Raw genomic sequence first — 26,799 nt, 5'->3', positions numbered from 1 at the left:
ACTCAACCTATCCTCATAGGACATGCTCTCTTATCCAGGCAGCATCCTAGAAATCTTCTCTGCACCATTTCTGCAGCTTCCACATCCTTTCTATCATGAGGCAACCAGAACTGAACACAATACTCCAAGTGTGGCCTAACCAGTTTTAGAGAGCTACAGATAGGGGTGAACTACAGGACATTGCAAAATTTAGAATTTTCAAAGGAATTTTTATAACGTTCTGCAAAACAGGTTGGTCAACAAGGTTAGAATTTAGAATTGTGGGTAATGTACTGATATGATTGGAAATTGGTTGGGACACAAGAAGCAAGGACTGGGAATAAATGGATCTTTTTCAGATTGGCAAACTGATTCAAACCATGTATGAATCATAGCTTGTGCTCATCTACATTTGTGCAGATGACACAAAACTGGAAGGGACTGTGAATGGACAGAGGCAAAGAGGGTTCAAGTGGATACTGACAAGCTATGTAAGGGAGCGAGAATATGACAAGTTGAATGTAATGTTCAAAAATGTGAAGTAATTTCTTTCAGAGCATAAGAGAGGAAAGCAGAATATGTTTTAAACAGTGACTTGATATTCAAAGCGACCAAGAATTCTTTGGGCACAAGTCATCCAAATCTAAAGATGAGGATGCAGTAAACATTTAGAAAGGTAAATGCTATGTTGACATGTATTAAGAGTACTTGAGTACCAAGGCACAGATGGGATCAGATACAATGGTTAAGCCATTTATTGGCCATCTCTAATTGTGAACTTAGTGGCGAGCTGTCTTTCGGAACTGCTACGTGTCAATTCTGCTTCTGAGAGTAATGCCCTCTTCTCACTGCTGCCATCAGGAGCCTCAGGACTCACTCATACCACTGGGATCAGGGACATTTATTACCCCCCAACCATCAGGCCCTTGAACCAGAGGGGATAACTTCACTCACCCCAAGATCGAACTGTTCCCAGAACTTATGGACTCACTTTTAAGGACTCTTCATCTCATGTTCTTGATATTTCTTGCTTAATTATTTATTATTATTTTCTATTTTTATTTTCACAGTTTGTTGGTGTTTGCACATTGATTGTTTGTCCATCCTGTTGGGCGTGGTCTTTCATTGATTCTTTTGCCCAATGGTACGGATCCATGGCATAAAAAAGGTTGGGAACCCCTGTTCCACCCTGTTTCTTGTATCTACTGTGAATGCCATCAAGAAAATGAATCTCAAGGTTGTGTATTGTGACATGTCTATACATTAGTAGTAGATTTACTTTGAATTGAGTGGCTTTTATAAAAACATAAAATGCCAAACCACTTAGCATCTGCACGAAGTGAAAGATTTAAATGTTTTCATTCAAAGGCCGAATGACTTGCTCGATGTGTGAGAGAAATATCTAAGAAAATGCAGATTATCACAAGAGGCATCAATGCACTTCACTCTCAACATTGTATTTTTGAAGTTTTATTATTGTTGTAATGCAACTAGAAGTAGCTGCTAATTTACACATATCAAGATGTTAAATAATTACTAAATAATCTATTTCAATAATGCCAATTGATAAATGATAAAAGTCACGGATTTTAGAAAGGGATTCTGCTCTGTAAAAAATGCTACTTGGTTTTGTTTTTACTTCCAGCTCACAAAATTGAGAAAGCTTTTATTAAATTGTCATCATAAAGATTACAATAGTATAATATTCTCTTAAGCTATGCTGTGAACTGTTAGTAGAACCTGAATTCATGACCTTCTGCCTTCTAGACTTTCAGTAGTGTTAAAATATTACATGTTATCACTGAGTCAAGGCTTCAAATAAAGTTCATATTTTGCTTTCCAGAATAGATATTACTTATCCCTATTTTTTCATAAGTACTTTCTGTTGATTTTGTTCAGTATCATGATTTAAAAAACCACAGATTCATATTACTGAGAAACCTGTAGGACAACAGAAGTAATGCTAAAGGTTTGTCACCCTCAGTTTCACTGAAGGTGACAGGGAAGAAAAGTGATATTATGAAATGTAAATAGAGGCCACATTCCAGTCAAGAAGCAAACTGCCTCAAACATTCACATAGTGGATGAATGATTTGGAAATGTACTCTGCAATAAGAATATTGTGTAGTCAAGATAACAAATGATAAAGTGATTAATTTACAGTAGGTAAATTTCAATTGCAGAAAGTATAATCAAAATCTGACATCTTGGAAAGTTTACATGAGAGAACAATATTCAAGATTCCAAATATATATACAGACAAACTGAGATAAAAGAGCTCTAAAAATACAGAACCAAGGTCAAGGATAGTTTGAAAAGGGAAGGTATGGTGGTACCTACAGCCAATAGGATTATACTGGATGTGGCATTTCACTTCTATTAATTTTGACACTAAACAAGAGGCATGTCCAGCTGCCATATCAATAGTTGAATAACTGGAGGGGAAAGCTATGCCATTAAAATTTTTACCTAATTTCAAAGTTCAAAATATATTATCAAAGTACGTATATCATACTTTGAGATTCATCTTCTTGCAGGCAGCCACAAAACAAAGAAATGCAATAGAATTTATAAAAAAACCCACACCATAAAGACCAATGTGCAAAGAAGAACAAGTCTTGAAAATAATCTTTAAGAAAGCAAGCAAACAATAGACATGAACTGCAGAGACCCCAGAACAACAACATAGACAGTTCAGCACTGCAGCCGGTCCAGGAACCCAGTGGCTCCAGGCCACAGCTACAGAGTCAGTTCAGTGCTGTGGCGAGTAAAGCCTCCTGAAGTAGTGATCTGAACACTGGTTTGTACTCTGCACTCGACCACAACGTCTTAAACTTTTCATCTGGCTCGTCGCTTAGATCGACATAACATTGGTTCGTCATCAGCTCTCAGGCCTGGGCCCCGCTGCTTCTGTCCAGCCCGAAGATTCAGTATGGCCCCAAGTCTGCTCTAGGGAAGGCAGCCACTGCTGTATTTGTATTGTCAAGAGTCAATGCAAATGAATATTTCAAAATAACACACAAATGTCAGGATGTATTCCATAGCCTATACTCACAAATAAAATTGGTAGTGTTGAAATACTCAATAATTTGCTTAACTTCTTTGAAAGACCCTAACAGCTTTTCAAGTTATTCTGAGCCTAGGTATGTATAAATTTATAAAGGTATGCATAAACATGTATAAATGTATAAATATTCAAGTTATTCAGAGCCTAGGTATGTATAAAGGTAAACTATTTACCTTTGTACAGGGATCAAGGACCAGGGATACAGATTTAAAACAACAGGGAGATCAGAAATTTAGAAAAATGAACCACCCACAGTTAATATCTAGAATTAGAATAAAATTTACTACCATTGACATATGTCATGAAATTTGCTGTTTAATAGTGACGTAGTGTTCATGGGTTCACTGTCCATTCAGAAATCTGAGGGTGGACGGGAAGAAGCTGTACCCACAATGTTCAATGAGTATCTTCAGGCTCCTGTATCTCCTCCTTGATGGTAGCAATGAGAAGAGGGCATGTCCTGGGTGATGGGGATTCTTAGTGATGGGTGTCCCCTTCTTGAGACATTGCCTTTTGAAGATGTCCTCTACATGAAGAGGTTGGTGCCCTTGATGGAGCTCGCTGAGTCTACAACCCTCTACAGCTTTTTCCAATCCTGTGTAGTGGCCCCTCCATGCCAGATGGAGATGCAAACAGTTGGAATGTTCTCCACTGTACATATGTGGGCATTTGCTAAAGTCGTTGGTGACATACCAAATCTCCTCAAATTCCTATTGAAATTTAGCTGTTATACACATATATGCAGAGATACAGACCTATGTGTGGATTAGCTGGTTGGGTTCTGTACACCCGTGTGCAAATACCCAATACCCTGGGTTGAATAGTCTTCTGTGATCTTCACCATCATCAAGCAAGAAGCAATAGATTTATTATCAAGATAAAAATACTGAAGATAAGCTTGTGTACAAGAAGATATGAAGGCTGAAATTGCAAATACTTATTCAGAACCACCCCAAAATATTCTGCAGCTAATACTCAATATTTATGGGCTGTCCCCAGCACAGCTCAGAATGCATTTCACTGTATGTTTTGATGTACATGTGACAAATAAGGCTAATCTTTATCTTTTAAACCTTTAAAAGTTTGGTTATTGATTAAATTCAAGAAATAGATTAATATGGAGAACAATGGACAAATAACACAATATAGCACAGCAAGTTCTTTTCACAGAGCGGTGGGTGTCTGAAATGCCCGGCCAAGCGGTGGTGGTAGAAGCTGATACGTTAGGAGCATTTAAGTAACTCAGGTAGGCACATGAATGAAAGAAAAATGAAGGGCTATGTAGGAGAGAATTGTTAGATTAATGAGGGAGTAGGGTCAAAGGTCGGCACAGCATTGTGGGCCAAAGGGCCTGTACTGTTCTATGTTCAATGCTCTGATACTTCCAGTCTTGACAATGAACCAAGGACCTGCTGTGCGTAGAATATGTATACATTTTAGACAAAAGAAATCTCCAGAAGGAGCAGCATGAGAATAAAAAACATCTGCAACAACAGCTTGTTTCCAAATGTTAGATTACTAATAGTGTTTCCCAACATCCAAATGACATTTTGTTTCAAGAAAGCAGTGCAGTGTCTGAAGCACCAATGAAAGTCTTCCCGTGCAGCAGCGCACACCTTAGCTTCTTGACCGCTTGAGCTACAGCATTCACTAGTCTTCTGACAACAAGAAATTAGAAACACACAATACCATCCCTTCAGTCCACAAAGCTGCGTCAAACATGTTCTTACTTTAGAAATTACATAGGGTTACCAATAGCCCTCTATTTTTCTGAGCTCCATGTACCTGTCCAGGAGTCTTTTAAAAGACCTTATCGTAACCACTGCCGGCAGTCCATTCCATGCAGTCACCACTCTCTGCGTAAAAAACTTACCCCTGACATCTCCTCTGTACCTACTTCCAAGCGCCTTAAAACTGTGTCCTCTTATACTAGCCATTTCAGCCCAGGGAAAAAGCCTCTGACTATCCATGCGATTAATGCCTCTCATCATCTTATACACCTCGATCAGGTCACCTCTCATCTTCCCCCGCTCCAAGGAGAAAAGGCCGAGTTCACTCAACCTGCTTTCATAAGGCACACTCTCCAATCCAGGCAACATCCTTGTAAATCACCTCTGCACCCTTTCTATGGTTTCCACATCCTTCCTGTAGTGAGGCGACCAGAGCAGCACAGTACTCCAAGTGGAGTCTGACCAGGGTCCCATATAGCTGCAACATTACCTCTCGGCTCTTAATCTCAATAACACGATTGATGAAGGCCAATGCATTGTATGCCTTCTTAACCACAGAGTCAACCTGCGCAGCTGCTCTGAGTGTCCTATGGATTCAGACCCCAAGATCCCTCTGATCCTCCACACTGCCAAGAGTCTTACCATTAATACAATATTCACTAATTGAACTAATTACAGATGTCTGGCCTATAGAATTTATCCCTGAACAGAAGGGCAGGTTTTGGTCACAAGACCAATCCACAGAACAGATAGTCTGAGAAACAAGAACGATGCATGCAAAAATCCTGTACAGGTTTCTGGCATCCATTATGTGTCTGAGATTGGCACTATTACAACTCGGTGTGCTGGATTTTGGAATTCAATCCCGGTGCAACCCGTAAGGAGCTTGTGGGTTTTCTTCGGGTGCTCCAGTTTCCTCCCAGTCAAAAGACGTAGCGGTTAGTAAGTTAATTAGTTGTTGTGAATTATCCCATGTTAGACTAGGGTTTAACTGGATGTTGCTGGCAATGCGGCTCAAAGGGCCGGAAGGATCTACTCTGTGCCGGATCTTTAAATGAAATAAGTAAATCACTGAAGTTTGAAGAATGCAGTGATAAGCACCAACAACCACCTTTTGTGGGACATCAAAATTAGAAAAGACTCTCCCAGCATCAGCATGGGAGAACCTCATTTGTAATTAACAGTGAAAGAACACACAGAGTTGAGTGGACCAATTAACTTATGGAACAGTACTCCAGACCTCAATCCTGTTCCTGCATAAGCTGCATCAGCTTCAGAACGGTAATCACACGTCAGTGATATTATCAGATCTCATCTTTAAGAGCAGCACTTTAGAGGAACAAGTTGACATAAGTAATCACCAATGACAATCTCTTTAATGATGAACTTGGACTGAGAGAAGATGAAGCCTACATATATTCTCCCTCAGCACAAGTACTTTCTTTCAGATAGCTGAATCTGAAAATTAGAACTAATGAGGAAGATTAGGGAAGATTAGAAAGGGATGTTATTGGAATGGCACAGAGTTGAATGCCACTGGTGAGTCAGACAAGTGACTGCTGATCCTTTACCTGCTTCCAGGTTTAGAAGATTTTTTTTTTTTGCGTCTGATCTTGAATACGCATCAGCTGTGATCAAATGGCAGTGTACACTGGATGGGTCGAATGATCTAATTCTGCTCCCATGTCTTTTCATCTTGTGTCACAGAATCCATTCATTAAGGTGGAAATAGTGTGACAAAAGTTAATTCAAACAACACTTCCTGAGAGCTGAACTAAATATAATTTCATTAATTTTTGACTGGTTTGTGCCTAACCCAAGCAGCAACAAATCCTCCCAACAGAGCACCAATACAAGTGCAAACTAAAATAATGATGCAGAACTGACAGATGCTGAAAGCTCTATACACAACACAAAAGAGAGTAAACTTACTGGCTGGCACGTGCAGTTTCAAACAGCAGTCTAATTCTCCCTGTCTGAAGATTAATTTGCCCTCAATGAAAATACAGGTATAAAGACACAAAGATAAACTGATATTATTCTATATCAAATTCCACCCTTCCCCTTCCTTTTTTCCCATTCCTCACTTAGACTCTCCTCTTATCCCTTCACTTTGCCTCACCTGCTTATCACCTCCCCCAATGCCTCTTCTCCTTCCCTTGCTCCCATAACCTACTCTTCTCTCCTATCGTATTCCTTCTTCAGTCCTTTACCTTTTCCACCTCCAGGCTTCTCACTTCATCCCCAGCCACTCACCTTCCCCTTCACCTGGCTTTACCTATCAGTCAGCTTGAACTCCTTTCCCTCCCCACCTTATTCTGGCATCTTCTCCCTTCCTTCCAGTCCCAATGAAGGGTCCCAGACCAAATCTTCAATTATTTATTCCCTTCCATAGATGCTGCCTCATTTGCTCAGTTCCTCCAGTGTTTTGTGTGTGTTACTCTGGATTTCCAGCATTTGCAGAATCTCTTGCACTTGTAGAGTTTTTGTGTTTTATTTCAAGTGGAGAAATTTCTGTTAATTTTTTATATAATAATTACAAAGTTTCTTACTGTGTTAGCTTCTCCTTTGCAAGATTCAGAGCATCCAGATGCATCTGAGCCAGTCGTAGGCCAGGAAAGGTCAGAAGAGCACCAATGAAACCACAAAGAATAGCCAGTGACATTTTGAAGGTCAGTTTTGAAACAGGACCTCTGGAATAAATTATTAAAAATGATCATGCATACAAACACTGAAAATGATACATCAAAAAGATAACATAAGATGAAATTAAAAAGATGAAGTTACAACATCCTTCACGTTCAAAATAAGATAAAATAATCAGCAAAGATAACACTAAACCTCAGCTCAGATGTTGAGTGACTGACTAAAAGAAAATGCTAAACTGCTATAAGATCTCCTTTTGATTCAATGGCATCTTAGTAACACATTTACAGTGTAGAATTTCAGTGTATGAATGTCTGCTCAAAACTGAATGTTGTATTTCCAGGTAAACCAAAACTTTTGAGATCATATATTACAGCAGACTCAATGGCAAGGTGCACAAAATCTGGCATAAATCTTGAATGTATGTTGAGGACATCTATGTGATATTGTGAATGTTAACAATTGAGTTGAAAAAGTTTGAAACCGTAAAACAGATAATATTCATGGCCATATTAATCCGTCAAGTTCTATTTACCCACAAGCTTATAGACTGGAAATACTAAAAAGACTGTTGATACCTGCACAGCACGTTGTAAAACAGAAAATGCACAACAGCAATTTGAAATATCATGCTTTTCATCTTAAGCTGCTTTAGTAATTGCATGAATAACCAAAATATTAAAACAGTAATCAAAAATGAAAGATTATGAAACCTACTGGGATTGCAAGCCTTGTTTCTCAAGGAACTGCATAGCCCCACCAGAAAAGTTTGCAAACCCTGCATATAGGTGGAAAAGACAAGAAAAAAGACAGTTAATTTGAGACGAATTCCAGTAACATTCAGGGTAATATCAATGGGAATATTAAGTGTAATTTTTAAAATACATAAAGCTAATTGTTTGCACTTGGTACACTTGAAGAAACTTAATGCTTCCAAGATACGGACTTTAAAAAAAAATATATCAACCTCAAGAACGGAGATGAGGAAAAATTTTAGCCACAGGGTGGAGAATCTGGAGTTCATTGGCACAGATATCTGTGGAGACCATGTCATTCAGTATATTTAAAGCAGAGGTTGATAGGTTCTTGATTAGTCAGGGCATTAAAGGTTACAAGGAGAAGGCAGGAGAATAGGATTGAGAGGGATAATAAATCAGCCATGATGAAATGGTGCCGCAGACTCAATGGGCTGGGTGGCCTAATTCTGCTCCTGTGTCTTCTGAATTTATCAAAAATAGGCAAGGGACTAAATTCTGCCATCTGCATTACTGTAATCAGACAGTTAAGTTTTTGTAAAATTGTACAAAAGAAAATTATCTGCTTTAGGAAACTATAAATCAACAAGCATTATTTGACTGAGAAAAGCAAGATCCCATTGTAAAGGTAACAGTAGCACAGGATGATAGGATAAATGAACATTGTAGGAGCCATGTATATATCTTCTGTCTGTATTGTAATTTGTCATGTGGGTTGGGGCGTGGTAGAGTATAGTCATGTACTCACACTTTGTCTTAGTTAGTTTAGTTGAGAGGGAGTGAGCCAGGGGTGATATTTTTTGTAATTACGCCAATTACTCTTATTTCACTATATCGCTAATTTAGTTTGTTAATTTTTTTGAAAACACTATAAGATCGTTCACCTTTGCAGATTTGGTCATAAAAGATCGAGCTTACGTTTTTCAATATGGAACTCAGTTTTTGCAAGTGTGTCATACAGTGCCAACTCCCGCACTCAGTCTCACAGCAGTTTTGGTTTGTTTTCAAGTAACTGCTACAGACACCAGAGGCGCTATCTCTTCAATTCTATAGAATGACTACTTTCCAAACAGGTTTAAAGGATCATAGAGAAATTCCGATCAGTTACAGTTTTGTTTTTAAATACAGGTAGAGGAAAGTCATTCGAATAACTATTTATTATATACATTTCTTTATACTGCATCTATTAGATAATAGAAATATGCAAAATTCACAAAACAGTAATGGATGCATTAGAAACTTTATCATAATTTTTCTGTAATTAGGTCAATTTTTTTTTTTTACCCTGTTTCTGTCCTATCTCCCAGCACACGTCCCACTCCCATTTCCTCATTTCAGTTTAACTATGTTTTTATCATTTTGATCTTTATAAAGAGGTAGTTTCATTCAACAAGACATTTTTTTACTCCTCGTTTAACACCATTAAAAAGGATGAGGTTAAGTAGCCACAGAACAAACAGATGTGCAATAACTTTCTTAGAGATTTTTGGAAGCAACATATTTTTAAGTAAATAATAACACTATTTAGGATGTAAAAGCTCAAGTTTCATAAACTCTACAACCAATTAAATTGAGCTGATTTACTGGACTGTTTCGACATTTTACACTCTATATTTTTAATAGCTTTTATATGCGACACTATAGAACAGTACAAGCCCCCACAATAATGTGCCAACCCTTTAACCTACTCCAAGATCAATCTAACCCTCCCCTCTCATATAGCCCTCTATTTTTCTATCATCCATGTCTCGAGTCTCCTAATGCATAACCTTTTAAATAGCACGGACCCCTACCATTAACTGAGGGTTTCGTGAACCCTAGCTTGAGTATCCCTACCCTAATGTATCTGCTTCTACCGCTACCCCCGGCAGTGTGCTCCATGCTATCACTCCCTATGTAAAAAACCTACCTCTGACATCCCCTATACTTTCCTCCAATCATCTTAAATTTATACCCCCTGGTATTAGCCATTTTCTCAGTATCATAAACTTTCCAGTGAATTCCAAGGAAGTGCAGGAGTCAGGGCTATGATGCGTTTAAGGGGGTGTCTGGTGGACCAGCTGCAGAACTAGCAGCAACTCTGAACAGTTGAATAGTGGATTTTCAGGGAGTTTTATTCTATCACTGCTTCTCAATGCAACCTAGCTCAGCTTCCAGTACTCACTGTAGTAGTAGATGTATTGTGCAGAATATTATAAAATTGAGGGGGGGGGGGCTCAAGTTTATTGTTTATTTGTTCAGGAATACAGTGCAGAACAGGCCCCTCTAGCCTTTTGAGCTGTGCCACGAGCAACCCATCAATTTAACCCTAACCTAATCACAAGACAATTTCTAATGAGCAATGAACTTTTTAATCAGTACGTCTTTCAAATGTGGAAGGAGACTGAAGCACCCGGAGGGACCCCGTACATTGCACAGTGAGGAAATACAAACTCCTTACAGAGGATGCCGGGAGTGAACACTGAACTCCATTGCCCTGCGTTATAATAGTGTCGCACTAACTACTACACTACTTTGGCGCCCAAGGTTAGGGTTTAGAGACAGGGACATTACAGGAAATTACAGGTCAGGCTATTACCAGGATTACAGTCACAGTGTATTTTATTAAAGCATCTTTTACTGTGCATTGCTCAAAAATGTGCAATTACCCTAGGGAATTACTATTGATCCAATGGTTTCAATTAGATCCTGTACTTGGAATTATGTATCAAACCCCACCACGGATTAAACGAATACATGAAAATGCTTAACTTACTAAAATTACAAACTTCAAGAATAAATATTTAATTTTACACACAGTTTTCTTTATGTTAAATCATTTATAACATGATTACAAAGGCTTTAGTGGTGTCCAATAAGTTTTGATACTGGACTGAAAAATTTAACAAGATTTTCCCTCTGCTTCACTAATCTACATACACAGAGGACTCTGGTTAATTTGTCCATCCGTTAATCGTGGCAGCTGCTTATTTGGGATAACTCAAAGAACAAAAAAACAAATTGAGAAAATAGCTAGGATTCTCTTCATGTATTTGGGACACCATGCTAATTAACTTGGACAAGTGATTGTTGCTGACTCGTATCAGTTGCACACATTTGTGTGGTCATTAGACACGACACAGTGCTTACAACAAATAAATAGCATTAGTTGAGTGTGTTTGTGCTCAAGGTGCAGTGATTTTTGTCACTGATAGTTGGTGATAAATAAGTAGCTACATATTTCAGAACTGTCTTACTCACTGTAGTTTGTAGCACTGAGGTTTGGAGATGCCAGAAATGGCAGGGAGTGAAAATGAAATTATTTCACTATTTCAACAAGTTAGAAACTATGAAGGATTAAGTATCAACAAATCATCTTGAAAGTTACAATGAAAATGAAGATTTGGAGGATGCAATCACCAAAAGCATTATATGAAGGCAGTCCATTATCTGCACCAGGTGGCTGCGTTGATTTTGTTCAAATCAGAAGAACATGACAGGTACATGAATTTACATAACTATTCCCATGAAACTTCGGCTAATTGAGGGAGCCACTTAATTGGGCTAAAATGTACCCGTCTCAATGTGTCCCAATTAAATGGAATCCTGTATGTGATGTGTTCCATTTCCTCCATCTGAAATCATCAATCATACCAAATACAAAACACCCCTGACTCTTCACAATTCAACTACCTCTGGCCATTCCCCATCTGATGCTTCCAGCTGGTAATTCCAGCTAATCAGGCCCCCTCCAGTTCTCCGCTCCCCAACTCTCCATTACCTGCAAGTTTGCTAGGGTCCTGTACTGTATCCAGTGTGGCCTCGGTGAGACCCAACGCAGAATTGGGAAACAGTTTCGCTGAACACCTTCGCTCCGCCAGCCACAATAGACAGGTTTACTAGGTGGCCACCGATTTTAATTCTACTTCCCTTTCTGATTTATCTCCACTGCCACAATGAGGCTACTCTTGGGTTGGACAAGCAACACCTCATATTCTGTCTGGGTAGCCTCCAGCCTGTTGGCATGAACATTGATTTCAACTTATGGTAATTTCTTCTCCCCTCCCCCCCCCATCTCTCTTCCATTGCAGCTCCCTCTCACCCCTTCTCCCTAACCTCCCTCTGGTGTCCCCCCTCCTACCCTTTCTTCCAAAGTCCAATCTCCTCTGGTATCAAATTCCATCTTCTTCAGCCCTTTACCTCTTCCACCAATCACCACCCAACCTCTCAGCCAAAGAATGACAGCAATACAAATGTGGAATGATATCATTAAAAATGTAATATTCCAAAAGTAGTCATTGGTTAAATTTCTTTTAAACATGTCAGGATTAGCACCCCAAGTACCTGTTTCCAGTCCAAACTCCAAATAGTTCTCTGTTACAATTAAGATCGCCATTGCTTTCACAAAGAAAAAGCAACCGAAGGTGATACAAACTGACCTCTCCCCACCTTCTTCCACTTTAAAGTAGTGAGTGGTCAGAGAAAATAATACCTTACTGATAAACTGTTAAGGAAAACAAGATAAAAGCAACATTTCAAAATAACTATCATGCAAAAAAAAAATCAATGTGGTAAACAGATATGGAGACAAATAGATATTGATTTCAGTGCTACAAATGATTTCAGCCAAGATACTTTACTGAAACATCAGGTATTTCATTTCACCGGTATTCATGCAACGAATCCAATAATTTTTTCTTCTCTCCTTCTTTCATATGACACTATATATGTTTTCATTGTTTTGTTATGAAGTACAGTTCAGTCTCTAGAGGGAATTGCATATCCAAGTCTCAACCTGATGATAGTTTTTGGTTTCACTCTCTCAGTGGCTTTCTACTTTCTTAGTGTAACTTAAAAGCAAACAACTAATTTAACAGCAAATAACTTAAAAGGATTGAGAAACAAAAATGTATGCAAATTGTTATCAAGTCTTTAAATAATGATGAGATTTACTAGTTATAAAACGAGGAATTCTGCAGATGCTGGAAATCCAAAACAAAACACACAAGATGCTAGGGGAACTTGGCAAGTTAGGCAGCATCTATGGAAATGAACTAACGGTCAACATTTTGGGCCGAGACCCATCTTCAGGACCAGAAAGGAGGAAGCACTGGCTTCAGTATGGGTTTATTTTAGAGTTTTCAATGAAGTTTATTATAATACATGATAAATAGCATTTTAAATATTTAGTCTTATAGTTCAGATTACAACAGTGAAATGCATTATCTCTAAGTTGTTAATTCATAACCATATGGGGCATTTTAATAATACAGATGAGTTTTATTTGTCACATCTACATCAAAACATACAGTGAAATGCATGGTTTACATCAAATCAGATCAGTGAGGATTGAACTGAACAGCCTGCTAATGTTGCCACATTTCTGGCACCAACATAGCAAGCCCACAACACACGAACACTAAGCGTACATTATTGCAATGTGGGAGGAAACTGGAGCACCCAGAGAAAACCCACATGGTCACAGGGAGAATGAACAACCTCCTTACAGACAGCAGCAGGAAATGAACCTTGGTCGCTAGTGTTGTAATAGCAGGTTAGTGTAATGGTACACTAGCATGGCTTCCCCAAATTATCTTCAGTAATGATGTCTACTACCTCTAGCTCTCGCCACATTTCCAGCATCAACATAGCATGCCCACAACTCGCTAACCCTAACTGTACAGCTTTGGAATTTGGGAGGAAACTGGAGCACCCCAAGGAAACCCACGTGGTCACAGAGAGACCGGAAAGAATCAATTCTGTATTAGGTTTCCAAATATAACACTTGCACCATTAATTGAGTAGACAACTGATAAGCACCAAGTGATATGGTTTAATTTATTCTGTGCAATGAAATAAAAGTCTTGGGTACTCATGTACAAAACATTTTCCACACCCAATGTGTCAATTTATTCAATGGAATACGACATTGCAATTTTTTTCTTTATAAATAAGATGTGCCACCCTAGTATATCATTTACTTTGATGCTTACAGCCAGAGGCATCGGAGTTCAAAGTTCAATTCTGGCATTGTCTGTAAGAAAGTTTGTACATTCTTCCGTGAGCACATGGGTTTCCTCTGGATACTCTGGTTTCCTTGCACGGTCCAAAGAGCTACCAGTTAGTTAACTGGTCATTGTAAATTGTCCTGTGATTAAGCTTGAGTTAAACCAGTGGGTTGCTGGGGGGCACAGCTCAGTGAACCAAAAGGACCTGTTGTACACTGTATCTCTAAATAAATAAATAAATATCTTTTAACTATGTGGGCCACAGTAAAATAGCAATCAGCCTTGCACTATTGTGACTGGGGAGTAGCATACCATTCCTGAGGGCATTCTGGGTACGATTACATCACCATAGATGGATTGCTTGCCTGCTCAAGAAAGATTTGGCTCATAAATAAAACACATTTGCACAAAGCCAAAAAAAGCATAGAAAAATGATCATGGCAAAGGGTGTTACAGGGCTGTAATTCAATCACAGAGTTCTAATAACATCACAAACCACCAGAGAGCACAAAACGAAGTTTTAATTACAATCCACAGCACCATCTATAACAATATACAATCACCAAATGTTCTGTGTGAATCTAAGCAACACAATGTTCATGAGCTCTGAATAGCAAATGTTCAGGAATAAGTAGAAAATAATTATTCAGCCCTGATTCTAGGTGTGTAATGGGAAGTACATAACAACATTGGCAGATAATATTTTAATAACTTCACCCAAACAAAACAGTAGAAGGAATATTAACTCCCTTGCCCCAGGAGCATCAATGAGGTGAAACTTTGTTTATTTTATTTAGAGATACAGTGCGGAACTGGCCCTTGTGGTCAATCAAGCTACACCACCCAGCAACCCAACACTAGCTGTATCACAGGACAATTTATAATAACCAATTAACTGATAACCAGAACATCTTTGGACTGCGGGAAGAAACTGGAGCAGCCAGAGCAAACCCACTTGGTTCACGGGGAGAACTTAAACTCCTTACAGATGGAGCCGGAATTGAATTCTGGAAAGCCCCAAGCTGTAATAGAATTGCACCACTTACAATGCAGAACACTTGATTATCTTTTGCTTGCGCCAACCCAAACTCAGGCAAAAAGTTCACATATACCCATAGGAGTGGACTGATATCATCAACAGGATTCATCCCTCTAACTTATCAAAGGTAACAAGGTCAGAAGTCAAGGATATGTGACTGGTGGAAAGTTAAAAACACTGCCTCATCATTCTGCTCTTCGCTGCATTGAATGTATGTGCTTCATTATCTTTTCTGGTATATTCTCAGGATGGATCCCAAACTGAGCTCATGTACTCAGGTTGGCTTTATGGTGCCTTTTCTGCCATATATGGAGGAATATTCTATTTCTTTAGGAACAGCAATGTGTAAATGTGTATACTGTATTTAAGGTAGAAACTTCTGTTTATTTTGTAATATGTGTAACTACATTGTGGGGTGCATCATATTCCAATTCATGTATAGTCTTAAGTTAACTTTGTGGGTAATTAAAGATGGTATGTCCTGGTGCCTAACAAAAAATCAAGAGCACATCACCCTCAGTAGGGGAGAGAGACAAGGGCTGCCAGGAGTTCACAGTGGACAAAAATAAGTACAGAGCTATTATTGTGTTTTCCAGTAGATATCTTTTGTAAATATTGGCAGTTTTCTTCCCCTCACTATTTTCACTAATTTGTGTAAGTTTGATTTTTGACACACCTAATAAACACCCTAGCACTAAAGTTACAAGTGACTCCAGCCATTTTTCCTTTGGTCTAAACCCACAGATCTCACAGATGCCTTTTCTAATCTGACAGTAGGGCATCATCACATGCCTTGAATGTCCATTGCCTATATACATTTGGGCTTTTCACTGAATAGCAAGATTTCCCATTGTGACTACGTTAGCTAGAACTCCTTTTATGAAACTCTCCAGAGATTTCTGACCTTGCCAGGGACATTAAAACTATTATGTTCAATAATCACTGAGGACATCCAATGTGACTGACACTGGAGTTCTATTCGTCCACCCTGTCTCCAACAACTGTTGCTATTTCTGACCATGCCATCCTTCACCAATATTTCTATCCACTACTGCCTGGGTGGGTAGGTTGGCATTTCCTGGTTTTATTCTTACCTATTAATTTGTAGCTAAAGTGTTGTTTTCCATTTCCAATCTGATTACACCTAACCTTCTCAAGCAACTATCCTGCTTGGTCTCTCCATTGCTGTCAATCTAATCAAAGTTCAAAGTAAGTTTATTATCAAATTACATATGTCACCTTATAGAACCCTGAGATTCATTTTCTTGTGGGCAATCATAATAAAAACAAAAGAATCACTGAAAGCCTGCACAACAGCCTATACACAAAACTATGCAAATACAAAAAGTAAAAAAAAAGCAATAAATATCAAAAACATGAGGAGTCCTTGAATGTGAATCCATAGGTTGTGGGAACAGTTCAGTGACCCCCCCACCCCCCCCCAGTTCAAGAGTCAGAGAGTCATAGAACACTACAGCACAAGACAGGCCCTTCACCCCATCTAGTTCACGTCAAACTATTAATCTGCCTATTTCCAACGATATGCACCTGGACCATAACCCTTCCATCCACGTACCTGCCCAAATTGGTCTTAAATGCTGAAAACATACCCGCATCCACCACATTCTCTGGCAGCTCATTCCACACTTTCACCACTCTCTGAGTGAAGATGTTCCAACTCATGTTCCTCTTAAATCTTCCACCCTTAACCCATGACCTCTGGTTCTAGTCTCACCCAACCTCGGTGGAAGAAACAAGCTTGCATTTACATTATCAATATCCCCAATAATTTTGTATAAATACCATTACATAATGAATGAGTGGATGCTTTTTTGCAACAATGGAAAGAATAAAGATTTAGTATTTATTGCCCATGAGGAAATCTATGTTACCTAGCCATCAATTCCACTCCTCTTCCTAGCAACACTCAGGGCATGGTAGCATAATGGTTAGTGCAACTCTTTACATGGCAGAACGCCCACATTTGCCAATGCCAGCAGTGGAAAATCAGAGCTCCCTCAGGGACATCCAGGCAAGTACTGACCTAAGCTCTGGCAATAGGTTGAAAGTCATGACTGATTATTCTTTCCCCCACTTGACCTCAATAGCAGTTAGCTGGCCAGTGGTGTAGTGGCGTTCACACCAGATAATGAGGCAAATGGTCCCCGATTTGAATCCAGCCGGCTCCTTACACACTTTCCATCCATGCTGGGTTGAGCAACAAGCTAGCAACTTGGCCTTGTAAAAAAAAAAACAAAGGCTAAAGAATCGTCAATTGCCACCCAATGCGCCACAAGGCGTAGACAAGAACATCAGTTTAAAAACTCCCCTTTTCCAGAACTGAAAGTTTCTAGTGCTTAAATTTATGAAGAAGCTGACCAATTACTGCTTTTGAATTTGGACAAAAGCATGAAGTTTGCCAAGATTATTCAGATACTAGCAATATTCCCAACTTCACTACTGAAGATTCTGCTTAAAGAATTAGCAAAAATGATCACAGTCACAACACTATAGCACAGAAGAAGGTTCTTCAGCCTATCCAGTCCATGTCAAAATAATATTCTGCCTAGTGCCATCATCCTGCACCTGGACCATAGCCCAATGGTCCATGAATTGAATGAAAAAACAACTTTCTAGTTAGGTAATGTAGTTCAAAGCTTCAACTAATTCTTTTACATATTTTAAATAATTTATTATTAACACAAGTATTCTGGAGTAATTAAAAGGATACAATACAAAGGTAAGGACGAGCAGGCTCCAAACAATACTGATGTTCATCTCATTATGAGGGTGTGTCAGACTGTAGTAGGCTTCAGTAATGACGTAGACAACTGTAGCACAAACGGTAAAATCCACCAGCCATTGGTATTCAGGGAAGTAATGCAGAACTGAAGGGGAAAGGGAAATTATTAGGTGTTTTTAAACTTATTTCACAGAAAAAACCCAACTCAAAGAGTTATTTACACCATTTTCAGTACAGATTTTTAACGTAAGTAAAGATTTCATTCAAGCCATCATGGATAAATGCAGACTACAATGCCAATCTAAGCTTATCGTACATTTCCTATGTAATCCATTTGGTGATAGTAAACAAAAGAAAAAACACATTCATTTTCCAATCTGTCATCACAGGCACATATACTTGTTTGAGTCAGTTTAAAAATGACATGAAGCAAGATGAATTTCCAAATGAATATACCTATGACAACTTAAAGCACAAATAGTTCAGATAATCTTTGCAGTTCTGCCAGGAGTATGATCTTAAAACAGGCAGAAACATTTCTGAAGCTTGGCACCTACTATTTATTTATTTATTTTTCTTATGGAATCTTAGCTGGAGCAGAGTATCTTTTGTTAAATTATTTGTTTAAAATATTATACTCTTTGTTTTCAAAGTCCGACTGAAGTCATTCCCTGAATTATATAGTACTGCACACAAGTCTTGGGCACGTATATATAGTTGGGGTGCCTAAGACTTTTGCACTGTACTGTAGTAATTTTATGCATTGTATTGTACTGCTGCTGCTACAAAAATATGTAAGTGATGAAATATGTCATTTTGGAGCAGTCTCGATGGGCCAAATGGCCTAATTCTGCTTCTATATCATATGATAAATCTGATATGGGTCTCCATTGTGGACTGATGGTGGGAAGTGGCAGGGAGAGGGGTGGGAGCGGGAAACACCAGAGAGACATCCTGTAATGATCAATCAACTGACTGTTTGAAATCAAGTGACCTTGCCTGGTGTCTCGGGGCTGGGTGTGTCTGCACCCGTGCCACTCCACGCCCCTGGCATTCCTGCTCTGCCACCTATCCCACACCCCTGCGGCACTCCACCCTCGCCATTCCCAGCATCCTTTGCTCCTGCCAGATTTACAAACTCACTCTCTGCTCTATGTTGACAAATACAGTACTGTGCAAAAGTCTTAGGCACCCTAGCTGTAGATATGTGCCCAAGACTTTTGCACAGTACTGTGTACTCGTGTCTAGCTTTCCTCAACTTATTTCTATTCCCATTAACAGTACTAAATGCTGATGTTAATTTCAAGTTCATTCTGCTTTAACTTGCCATTTGCAGCTTATGGATTTACTGGCTATTTCATTAAAGTGCCTTTGAAGTGGCTAGACCAAGTCACGGAGTCAAGCCGAGACCCCTCATCAGCACTGGAAAGGAAACAGGAAGATGTCAGAATAAAAAGGTGTGGGGAGAGGAAGGAGGACAAGCTAGGTGATAGGTGAAGCCAGGTGAGTGGGGGAGGGCAGACAAAGTCAGAGGCTGGAAATTGATAAACAGAAAAGGCAAAGGTCTGGAGAAGAAGGAAACTGATAGGAGATGGGAATTCCTTGTTTTCTGAGGTTCTGTCTCGGTATTTTCCAACCTGATGGCATGAACATCGATTTCACCTTCAGGTAATTTTTTTTCCCCTCTCCCTTCCGTCTTCTTCTATTCCCCACTCTGGCTTATTAACTCTTCTCCTCACCCGCCTATCACTTCCAATGGTGCTCCTCCTCCTTCCCTTTCTCCCGTGGTCCACTCTCCTCATATTCAAGGTGTAAGCCCATTCAGTTTCATGGAAACAATAGTTTGAATTATTGGGAGACCATCTCCAGCATAAAATTCAGTTTCAAGGAAAAGGCGGCAAGGAAGTCTGGATTGATTCCCCAAACCAAGTGGTAGAAATGAGGTAAAAAATCTCAGTATTTGGTGGTCCACTAGTTCTGGATGATTCTGGGTAATCATGTCGGTTCCAAGTTTGTTTCAGATTTCACCATACAAGTTTCTTATAGCAGAGGGAGTCCAGGACAAGACGGCACAGCCTAAAAACAAGGATGATCCTTTAGAACACAGATGAGGAAGAATTTCTTTCACCAGAGGGTGGTAAATCTGTAGAATTCATTGCCACAGACGGCTGCGGATGCTAATTCATTAGGTATACTTAAAGCAGAGATTGATAGGTTCTTGATTAGTCAAGGTGTCAAAGGTTACAGGGTGAAGACAGAAGAACGGGGTTGAGAGGGATAATAAATCAGCCATGATGGAATGGCAGAGTGCACAATAGGCCAAATGGCCTAATTCTACCCCGTGTCTTCTGGTCTCATCTGGCAGTGAAGGCACTATCATTTTCCTTAAAGTGGAGTAGTCTGAGAGGAGAGGAGGTCTCCAGGGGAAAAATAACGAATGAAAGAAAATGGGGCAGTACAGTATTGTAGTGGCTAGCACAACACTTTACAGTACAGTGACCCGGGTTCAATTCCTGCACTATCTGTAAGGAGTTTGTACGTTCTCCCCATGACCGCGTAGGTTTCCTCCAGGTGCTCTGGTTTCCTCACACAGTCCAAAGGCCTATTGTTTGGTAGATTAGCTGGCCATTATATATTGTCTCGTGATTAGGCTAGCATTAAATCAGGGATTGCTGGGTGACGCAGCTCGAAGGGCCAGAAGTGCCTATTCCACGCTCTAGCCGAATAAATAAATAAATAACAGCTAGCATTCATCCTTCCACTGGGGAGTACACTGACACACCAGTATAAAATTAAGAATGGTTTTGGTTGACAAACTCAAAATGAAGTGAAAAGCAGCGAAAAGAAGAAATAGGAAATAAATTTTCACATAAGGTCTTGGGATTCTCTGTTCAAATGACGTGTCAATTCATTTTTTAAAGAGATTTAATGTGATGGAACTAAAAGACAAGTATAAGATCTTTGAAGTTCTTTGGGCTTAGAACCAGACCTGAACAAGGCTGGCATTGTGTATTAGAGCAGGGAAAAAAAAGCATATGGTACCAACAAAAATGAATTATGCATTACAGATCAGAACCTCCAAAGGCTTGGAACTTGCTGAGTGAAGCAGAAAAAGGTAAAATCCAGTCAGCATCTTTTACAAAACATGGGTATCTGTATCGGAAAAGTTCACTTGATCATAGAGCAAGAATGCTTGGAGAATGTTTTTTTTTTTACAATGACACGTTCAAATCTGGTGAACAAACAGGATAAATCAGTTAAAGACAGCAACTTTGATGAGAAGTGATAGCTTTTAAATACATCCATGCCACAATCCTCAATGATAATAAAGTTACTGCATATAAGAGTACTCACCATATAAAGATCAAGGGAATTTTCAACATAATAATTAAATGTGCATCTTCAGTTGTTCATCCTACCTCGTGTATCCATTTCTGTAATGCTCTTTGCTTCCAAATGCAGATTAATATCCTTAGGAACAGTCAGCGGCTTGCTTTCTATGTGTCCATTATATTTCCTGGTAAAACCATAATACAAGTGGCTATCAGTCTACAAATGGAAGCCTGCAGTCTTTTCATATACAAGATCACCCTTTCTTCGGCAACATTTAATTTTAACCATGTCTTAACATTATGTTCTTCTACTTGAACACTATTACTATAACCTTCCGGGAATCTGTACCAATCAATATGTGGGACATATCACTCAGGGTCTTGGACTAAATATACACACTTTCTTTGTGACTTTTTTTTTAAAAAAAAAGAATGTGCTGTGTATGTTTTGCACCTTGGCCCTAGAGGAACACTGCTTTGTTAAGCAGCATTAATATATGGTTGAATGATAATTAAATTTGAATTTGATAACAAAGATATGCCTTTATAGAGAGACATCTAATGCACAAAAATAGGACTGGTAGAGAAGGAGTAGGAGGCACTCAAATAAGAACTATGCATGCAGAATGCACAGAAGCTTAAAATCAAAAGGAAGCACATAGGAGATTCAAGCATTATGGAGCTAGGTGCTTACAGACACCAAGAGAGAGCCGTCTGAGCTGGTACACTCCACCGGAGGCGGTGTGGTGCAGCGACCAGGCTGGAGCTGGTGTTGCTCCCTTCCCCCCCCCACCAGTGTTTGCTCAGCAGAAGATAAGCCGTACTGTGGCTTACTGCAGATTTCTGCGGCAATGACAGGACAATTTACAATGCCCAACTAGCCTACTAATCAGTACTTCTTTGAAATGTGGGAGGAAACTTGTTATGTTTTGTTACTCCAAAATACAGAATTAATTAAAAGCAAAAAGCACAATGTAAGTTTAACTTTGTGATTACTTTAAGCAAGGCACGCACACATCACATGGTAGCATCATGAGATATGCAATTCACTTATTTTTACATATACAGTGGCATGCAAAAGTTCGGGCACACCTGGTCAAAATTTCTGTTGCTGTGAATAGCTAAGCGAGGAAAAGATGAACTGATTTCCAAAAGGCATAAAGTTAAAGATGACAAATTTCTTTAATATTTTAAGCAAGATTACTTTTTTTATTTCCATCTTTTACTGTTTCAAAATAACAAAAAAGGAAAAGGATCCGAAGCAAATGTTTGGGCACCCTGCATGGTCAGTACTTAGTAACACCCCCTTTGGCAAGTATCACAGCTTGTAAATGCTTTCTGTAGCCAGCTAAGAGTCTCTCAATTCTTGTTTGGAGGATTTTTGCCCATTCTTCCTTGCAAAAGGCTTCTAAGTTCTGTGAGATTCTTGGGCCGTCTTGCATGCACTGCTCTTTTGAGGTCTATCCACAGATTTTCCATGATGTTTAGGTCAGGGGACTGTGAAGGCCATGGCAAAACCTTCAGCATGCACCTCTTGAGGTACTCCATTGCGGACTTTGAGATGTGTTTAGGATCATTACCCTGTTGTAGATGCCATCCTCCTTTCAACTTCAGCTTTCTTTTTTTTTTATAGACAGTGTGATCTTTGCTTCCAGAATTTGCTGGTATTAAATTGAATTCCTTCTTTCCTCTACCAGTGAAATGTTCCCCGTGCCACTGACTGCAACACAAGCCCAAAGCATGATCGATCCACCCCCCTGCTTAACAGTTGGAGAGGGGTTCTTTTCATGAAATTCTGCACCCTTTTTTCTCCAAACATACCTTTGCTCATTGCGGCCAAAAAGTTCTATTTTAACTTCATCAGTCCACAGGACTTGTTTCCAAAATGCATCAGGCTTGTTTAGATCTTACCACCATTCAGGGCCCCAAACAGTCCTTCCGGGTGAGGCAACACTTCACCTGTGAGTCGGCTGGGGTGATATACTGTGTCTGGTGCTCCCGATGTGACCTTTTATATATTGGCGAGACCCAACGCAGACTGGGAGACCGCTTTACTGAACACCTACGCTCTGTCCGCCAGAGAAAGCAGGATCTCCCAGTGGCCGCACATTTTAATTCCATGTCCCATTCCCATTCTGACATGTCTATCCATGGCCTCCTCTACTGTAAAGATGAAGCCGCACTCAGGTTGGAGGAACAACACCTTATATTCCATCTGGGTAGCCTCCAACCTGATGGCATGAACATTGACTTCTCTAACTTCCGCTAATGCCCCACCTCCCCCTCGTACCCCATCTTATTTTTATACACATATTCTTTCTCTCACTCTCCTTTTTCTCCCTCTGAATATACCCCTTGCCCATCCTCTGGGTCCCCCCTGCCCCTTGTCTTTCTTCCCGGACGTCCTGTCCCATGATCCTCTCGTATCCCTTTTACCTATCACCTGTCCAGCTCTTGGCTCCAACCCTCCCCCTCCTGTCTTCTCCTATCATTTTGGATCTCCCCCTCCCCTTCCAACTTTCAAATCCCTTACTCACTCTTCCTTCAGTTAGTCCTGACGAAGGGTCTCGGCCTGAAATGTCGACTGCACCTCTTCCTAGAGATGCTGCCTGGCCTGCTGCGTTCACCAGCAACTTTAATGTGTGAGGCTTGTTTAGATGTTCCTTTGCAAACTTCTGATGCTGAATTTTGTGGTGACAATGCAGGAAAGGTTTTCTTCTGATGACTCTTCCATGAAGGTGTCGCTGCACAGTAGAACAGTGCACCACCACTGCAGAATCTGCTAAACCTTCCTGAAGGTCTTTTGCAGTCAAACGGGGGTTTTGATTTGCCTTTCTAGCAATCCTACGAGCAATTCCCTCGGAAAGTTTTCTTGGTCTTCCAGACCTCAACTTGACCTCTACCGTTCCTGTTAACTGCCATTTCTCAATTACATTACAAACTGAGGAAACGGCTACCTGAAGACGCTTTGCTATCTTCTTATAGCCTTCTCCTGCTTTGTGGGCATCATTTATTTTAATTTTCAGAGCGCTAGGCAGGTGCTTAGAGGCGCCCATAGCTGCTGATTGTTGGGAGAAGGTTTGAGGAGTCAGGGTATTTAAAAAGCTTTAATATTTGCATCACCTGGCCTTTCCTAACACTGACTGTGAACAAGCCATAGCCCTAACAAGCTAATTAAGGTCTAAGACCTTGGTAAAAGTTATCTGAGAGCTCAAATTTCTTGGAGTGCCCAAACTTTTGCATGGTGCTCCTTTCCTTTTTTCCACTCTAAAATTGTACAAAACAAAAATAATACACTAATCTTGCCTAAAATGTTGAAAAGAATGTTTCACCTTTAACTTTATGACTTTTGGAGATCAGTTCTTCTTCTACTCACTTAACCATTCACAGTAACAAATTTCGACCAGGGGTGCCCAAACTTTTGCATGCCACTGTATGTAGCTCACTTGGTCACATTGGTATTTGGACTGTGGGAGGAAACTCAAGCACTCACAGGAAGAATGTACAAACTCCTTTCAGACATGCTGGAATTGAACTCAAAACTCCAAGGCCCAAAGCTGCAACAGTGTGACACCAACCACTACGCTACCGTGGTGCCCCCACACGTCACAGCAAATTCTTATGTTGTCATTTTTATGGTGAATAAAGTTGATGCTTGATTTTTGAGAACCTCAATAGAGTCAAGATAACAGAAAAATCCTAGGGCCCTCGATGTTACAAAGGTCAAGCTGATGTTAGACAGATTAACTGGAGGAAGAGCATGGCATTACCTTTCTCTCTTGGATTTTGCTTTCTGTTGTTTTCCAGCCAATACCTGAAGTTGTTCTTCTGTAGGATGCTGGTACCATTGCAAGCTGTAACAATACCATTTGAATATTATTTATATTGTATACTGTATTGTATGAATATCGTAAACTGTTCCTCCAACACTGTGTGTAACTCTGCAATTCCAATGTTTTCTACTTTCAACATTATGCTTAGAGTCAGAATCACAGAACACTAAAGAAACAGGCCCTTCAGCTCATCTAGTCCATGTTGAACTTACAACACAACAACCAGAATTTAAAACCAAGTGCACACACCAACTAATGATGCATTCTACATCCAATTCTAATTCTAAGGACAAGCCATTGGGTATATTTAAAGCAGAAGTTGATAGGTTCTTGATTAGTCAGGATATCAGATGTTATGGGGAGAAGGCAGGAGAAGGGGGTTGAGAGGGATAGCAAATCAGCCATGATGGAATGGCAGAGCAGATTCGATGGATCGAATAGCCTAATTTTGCTCCTTTATCTTATGGTCAACTGAAATGTTATGTGCAATAATCAGTCCAATATGTTAACTAGTCTGTTTAATCAGAAAGGCCTCTCACTTTAGACCAGCTTCAGTCTTTATTGAATGCACATAGCATTTGCAGTAAGATAGTTGAACTGACAACATAGTTAATGTGTGCATGATCTTACAGCCATTACCAAGATGTAGCTGCAGGGTGATCAGAACTATGTGTTCAGTATTCTAAGTTACACAATTTTCCAAAAGAAAAAATGAGGGCGTAGTAGACAGCAAGGAAGACTATCAAAGCTTGCAGCAGAATCTGGACCTGCTGAAAAAATGGGATGAAAAAATGGCAAATGGAATTTAATGCAGACAAATGTGGGGAGCTGTACTCCGAGGACAAACCAGGGTAGGACTTACAAGGTGAGTAGAAGGGCACTGCGGAGTGTGGTGAAAGCACAGTGATCTGGGAATACCGATCCATAATACCTTGAAAGTGGTAGATAGCGTCTTAAAGAGAGCTTTTGGCACATTGGCCTTCGTAAAGCAAAGCATTGAGTATGCGAGTTCAGAGTTATGTTGAAGCTGTACAAGATGTTGGTGAGGCCCAATTTGGAGTATAGTGTGCAGTTCTGGTCACCTACAGGAAAGATATCAATAAGATTGAAAAGTGCAGATAAAATTTACAAAGATTTTGCCAGGACGTGAAGACCTGAGTTACAGGGTAAGGTCAAGTAGGTTCGGACTTTATTCTCTAGAGCATAGGAGAACAAGGGAATATTTAATAGAGGTATACAAAACTATATGGAATATAGAGAGGGCAAATGCAAGCAGGTTTTTACCACTGAGGTTGGATAAAATTAGAACTAGAGGTCATGGGTTAAGGGTGAAAGGTGAAATATTTAAGGAGAATATCAGGGGGAACTTCTTCCCTCAGAGGGTGGTGTGAGTGTAGAATGAGATTCTAACAAAGTGGTGATATAGGTCTAATATCAACATCTATTTATTGAGATACAGCATGCAATAGACCCTTCTGGCCCTTCAAGCTACACTGTCTAGCAATCCCCAATTTAACCCTAGACTAAGCACAGGGCAAGTTACAATAACCAATTAAATAAAGGCATCCGTTAGTCTTGTGAGACCATGGATCTGCGCCTGGAAAGTCTGCAGGCCTAGGCAAGATTGTATGGAAGACCGCCAGTTGCCCATGCTGCAAGTCTCCCCTCTCCAATACGCCGATGTTGTC

At 39.8% G+C, this 26,799-nt stretch overlaps 1 protein-coding gene across 5 annotated transcripts in view; it reads right to left on the bottom strand.

Moving 5' to 3' along the window:
* The window catches only part of tmem161b (transmembrane protein 161B), a 63,386-nt gene that overhangs the window by 21,342 nt on the left and 15,245 nt on the right, over positions 1-26,799 (bottom strand). For all 5 annotated transcript variants that reach the window (XM_072281257.1, XM_072281260.1, XM_072281256.1 and 2 more), the window contains 6 exons: positions 25,049-25,132; positions 21,366-21,463; positions 17,935-18,091; positions 12,501-12,652; positions 8,140-8,200; positions 7,329-7,469 (listed from right to left, as the gene is read on the bottom strand). In XM_072281257.1, the coding sequence (XP_072137358.1) occupies positions 7,329-7,469; positions 8,140-8,200; positions 12,501-12,652; positions 17,935-18,091; positions 21,366-21,463; positions 25,049-25,132 (693 nt within the window). The remainder of the gene's footprint in view (positions 1-7,328; positions 7,470-8,139; positions 8,201-12,500; positions 12,653-17,934; positions 18,092-21,365; positions 21,464-25,048; positions 25,133-26,799) is intronic.

The sequence above is a fragment of the Mobula birostris genome, chromosome 17, assembly GCF_030028105.1.
Source record: "Mobula birostris isolate sMobBir1 chromosome 17, sMobBir1.hap1, whole genome shotgun sequence".
Classification (NCBI taxonomy): Eukaryota; Metazoa; Chordata; class Chondrichthyes; order Myliobatiformes; family Myliobatidae; genus Mobula; species Mobula birostris.
Note: the sequence above shows the minus strand (reverse complement) of the source record. Positions and strands in the feature narration are given on the sequence as shown.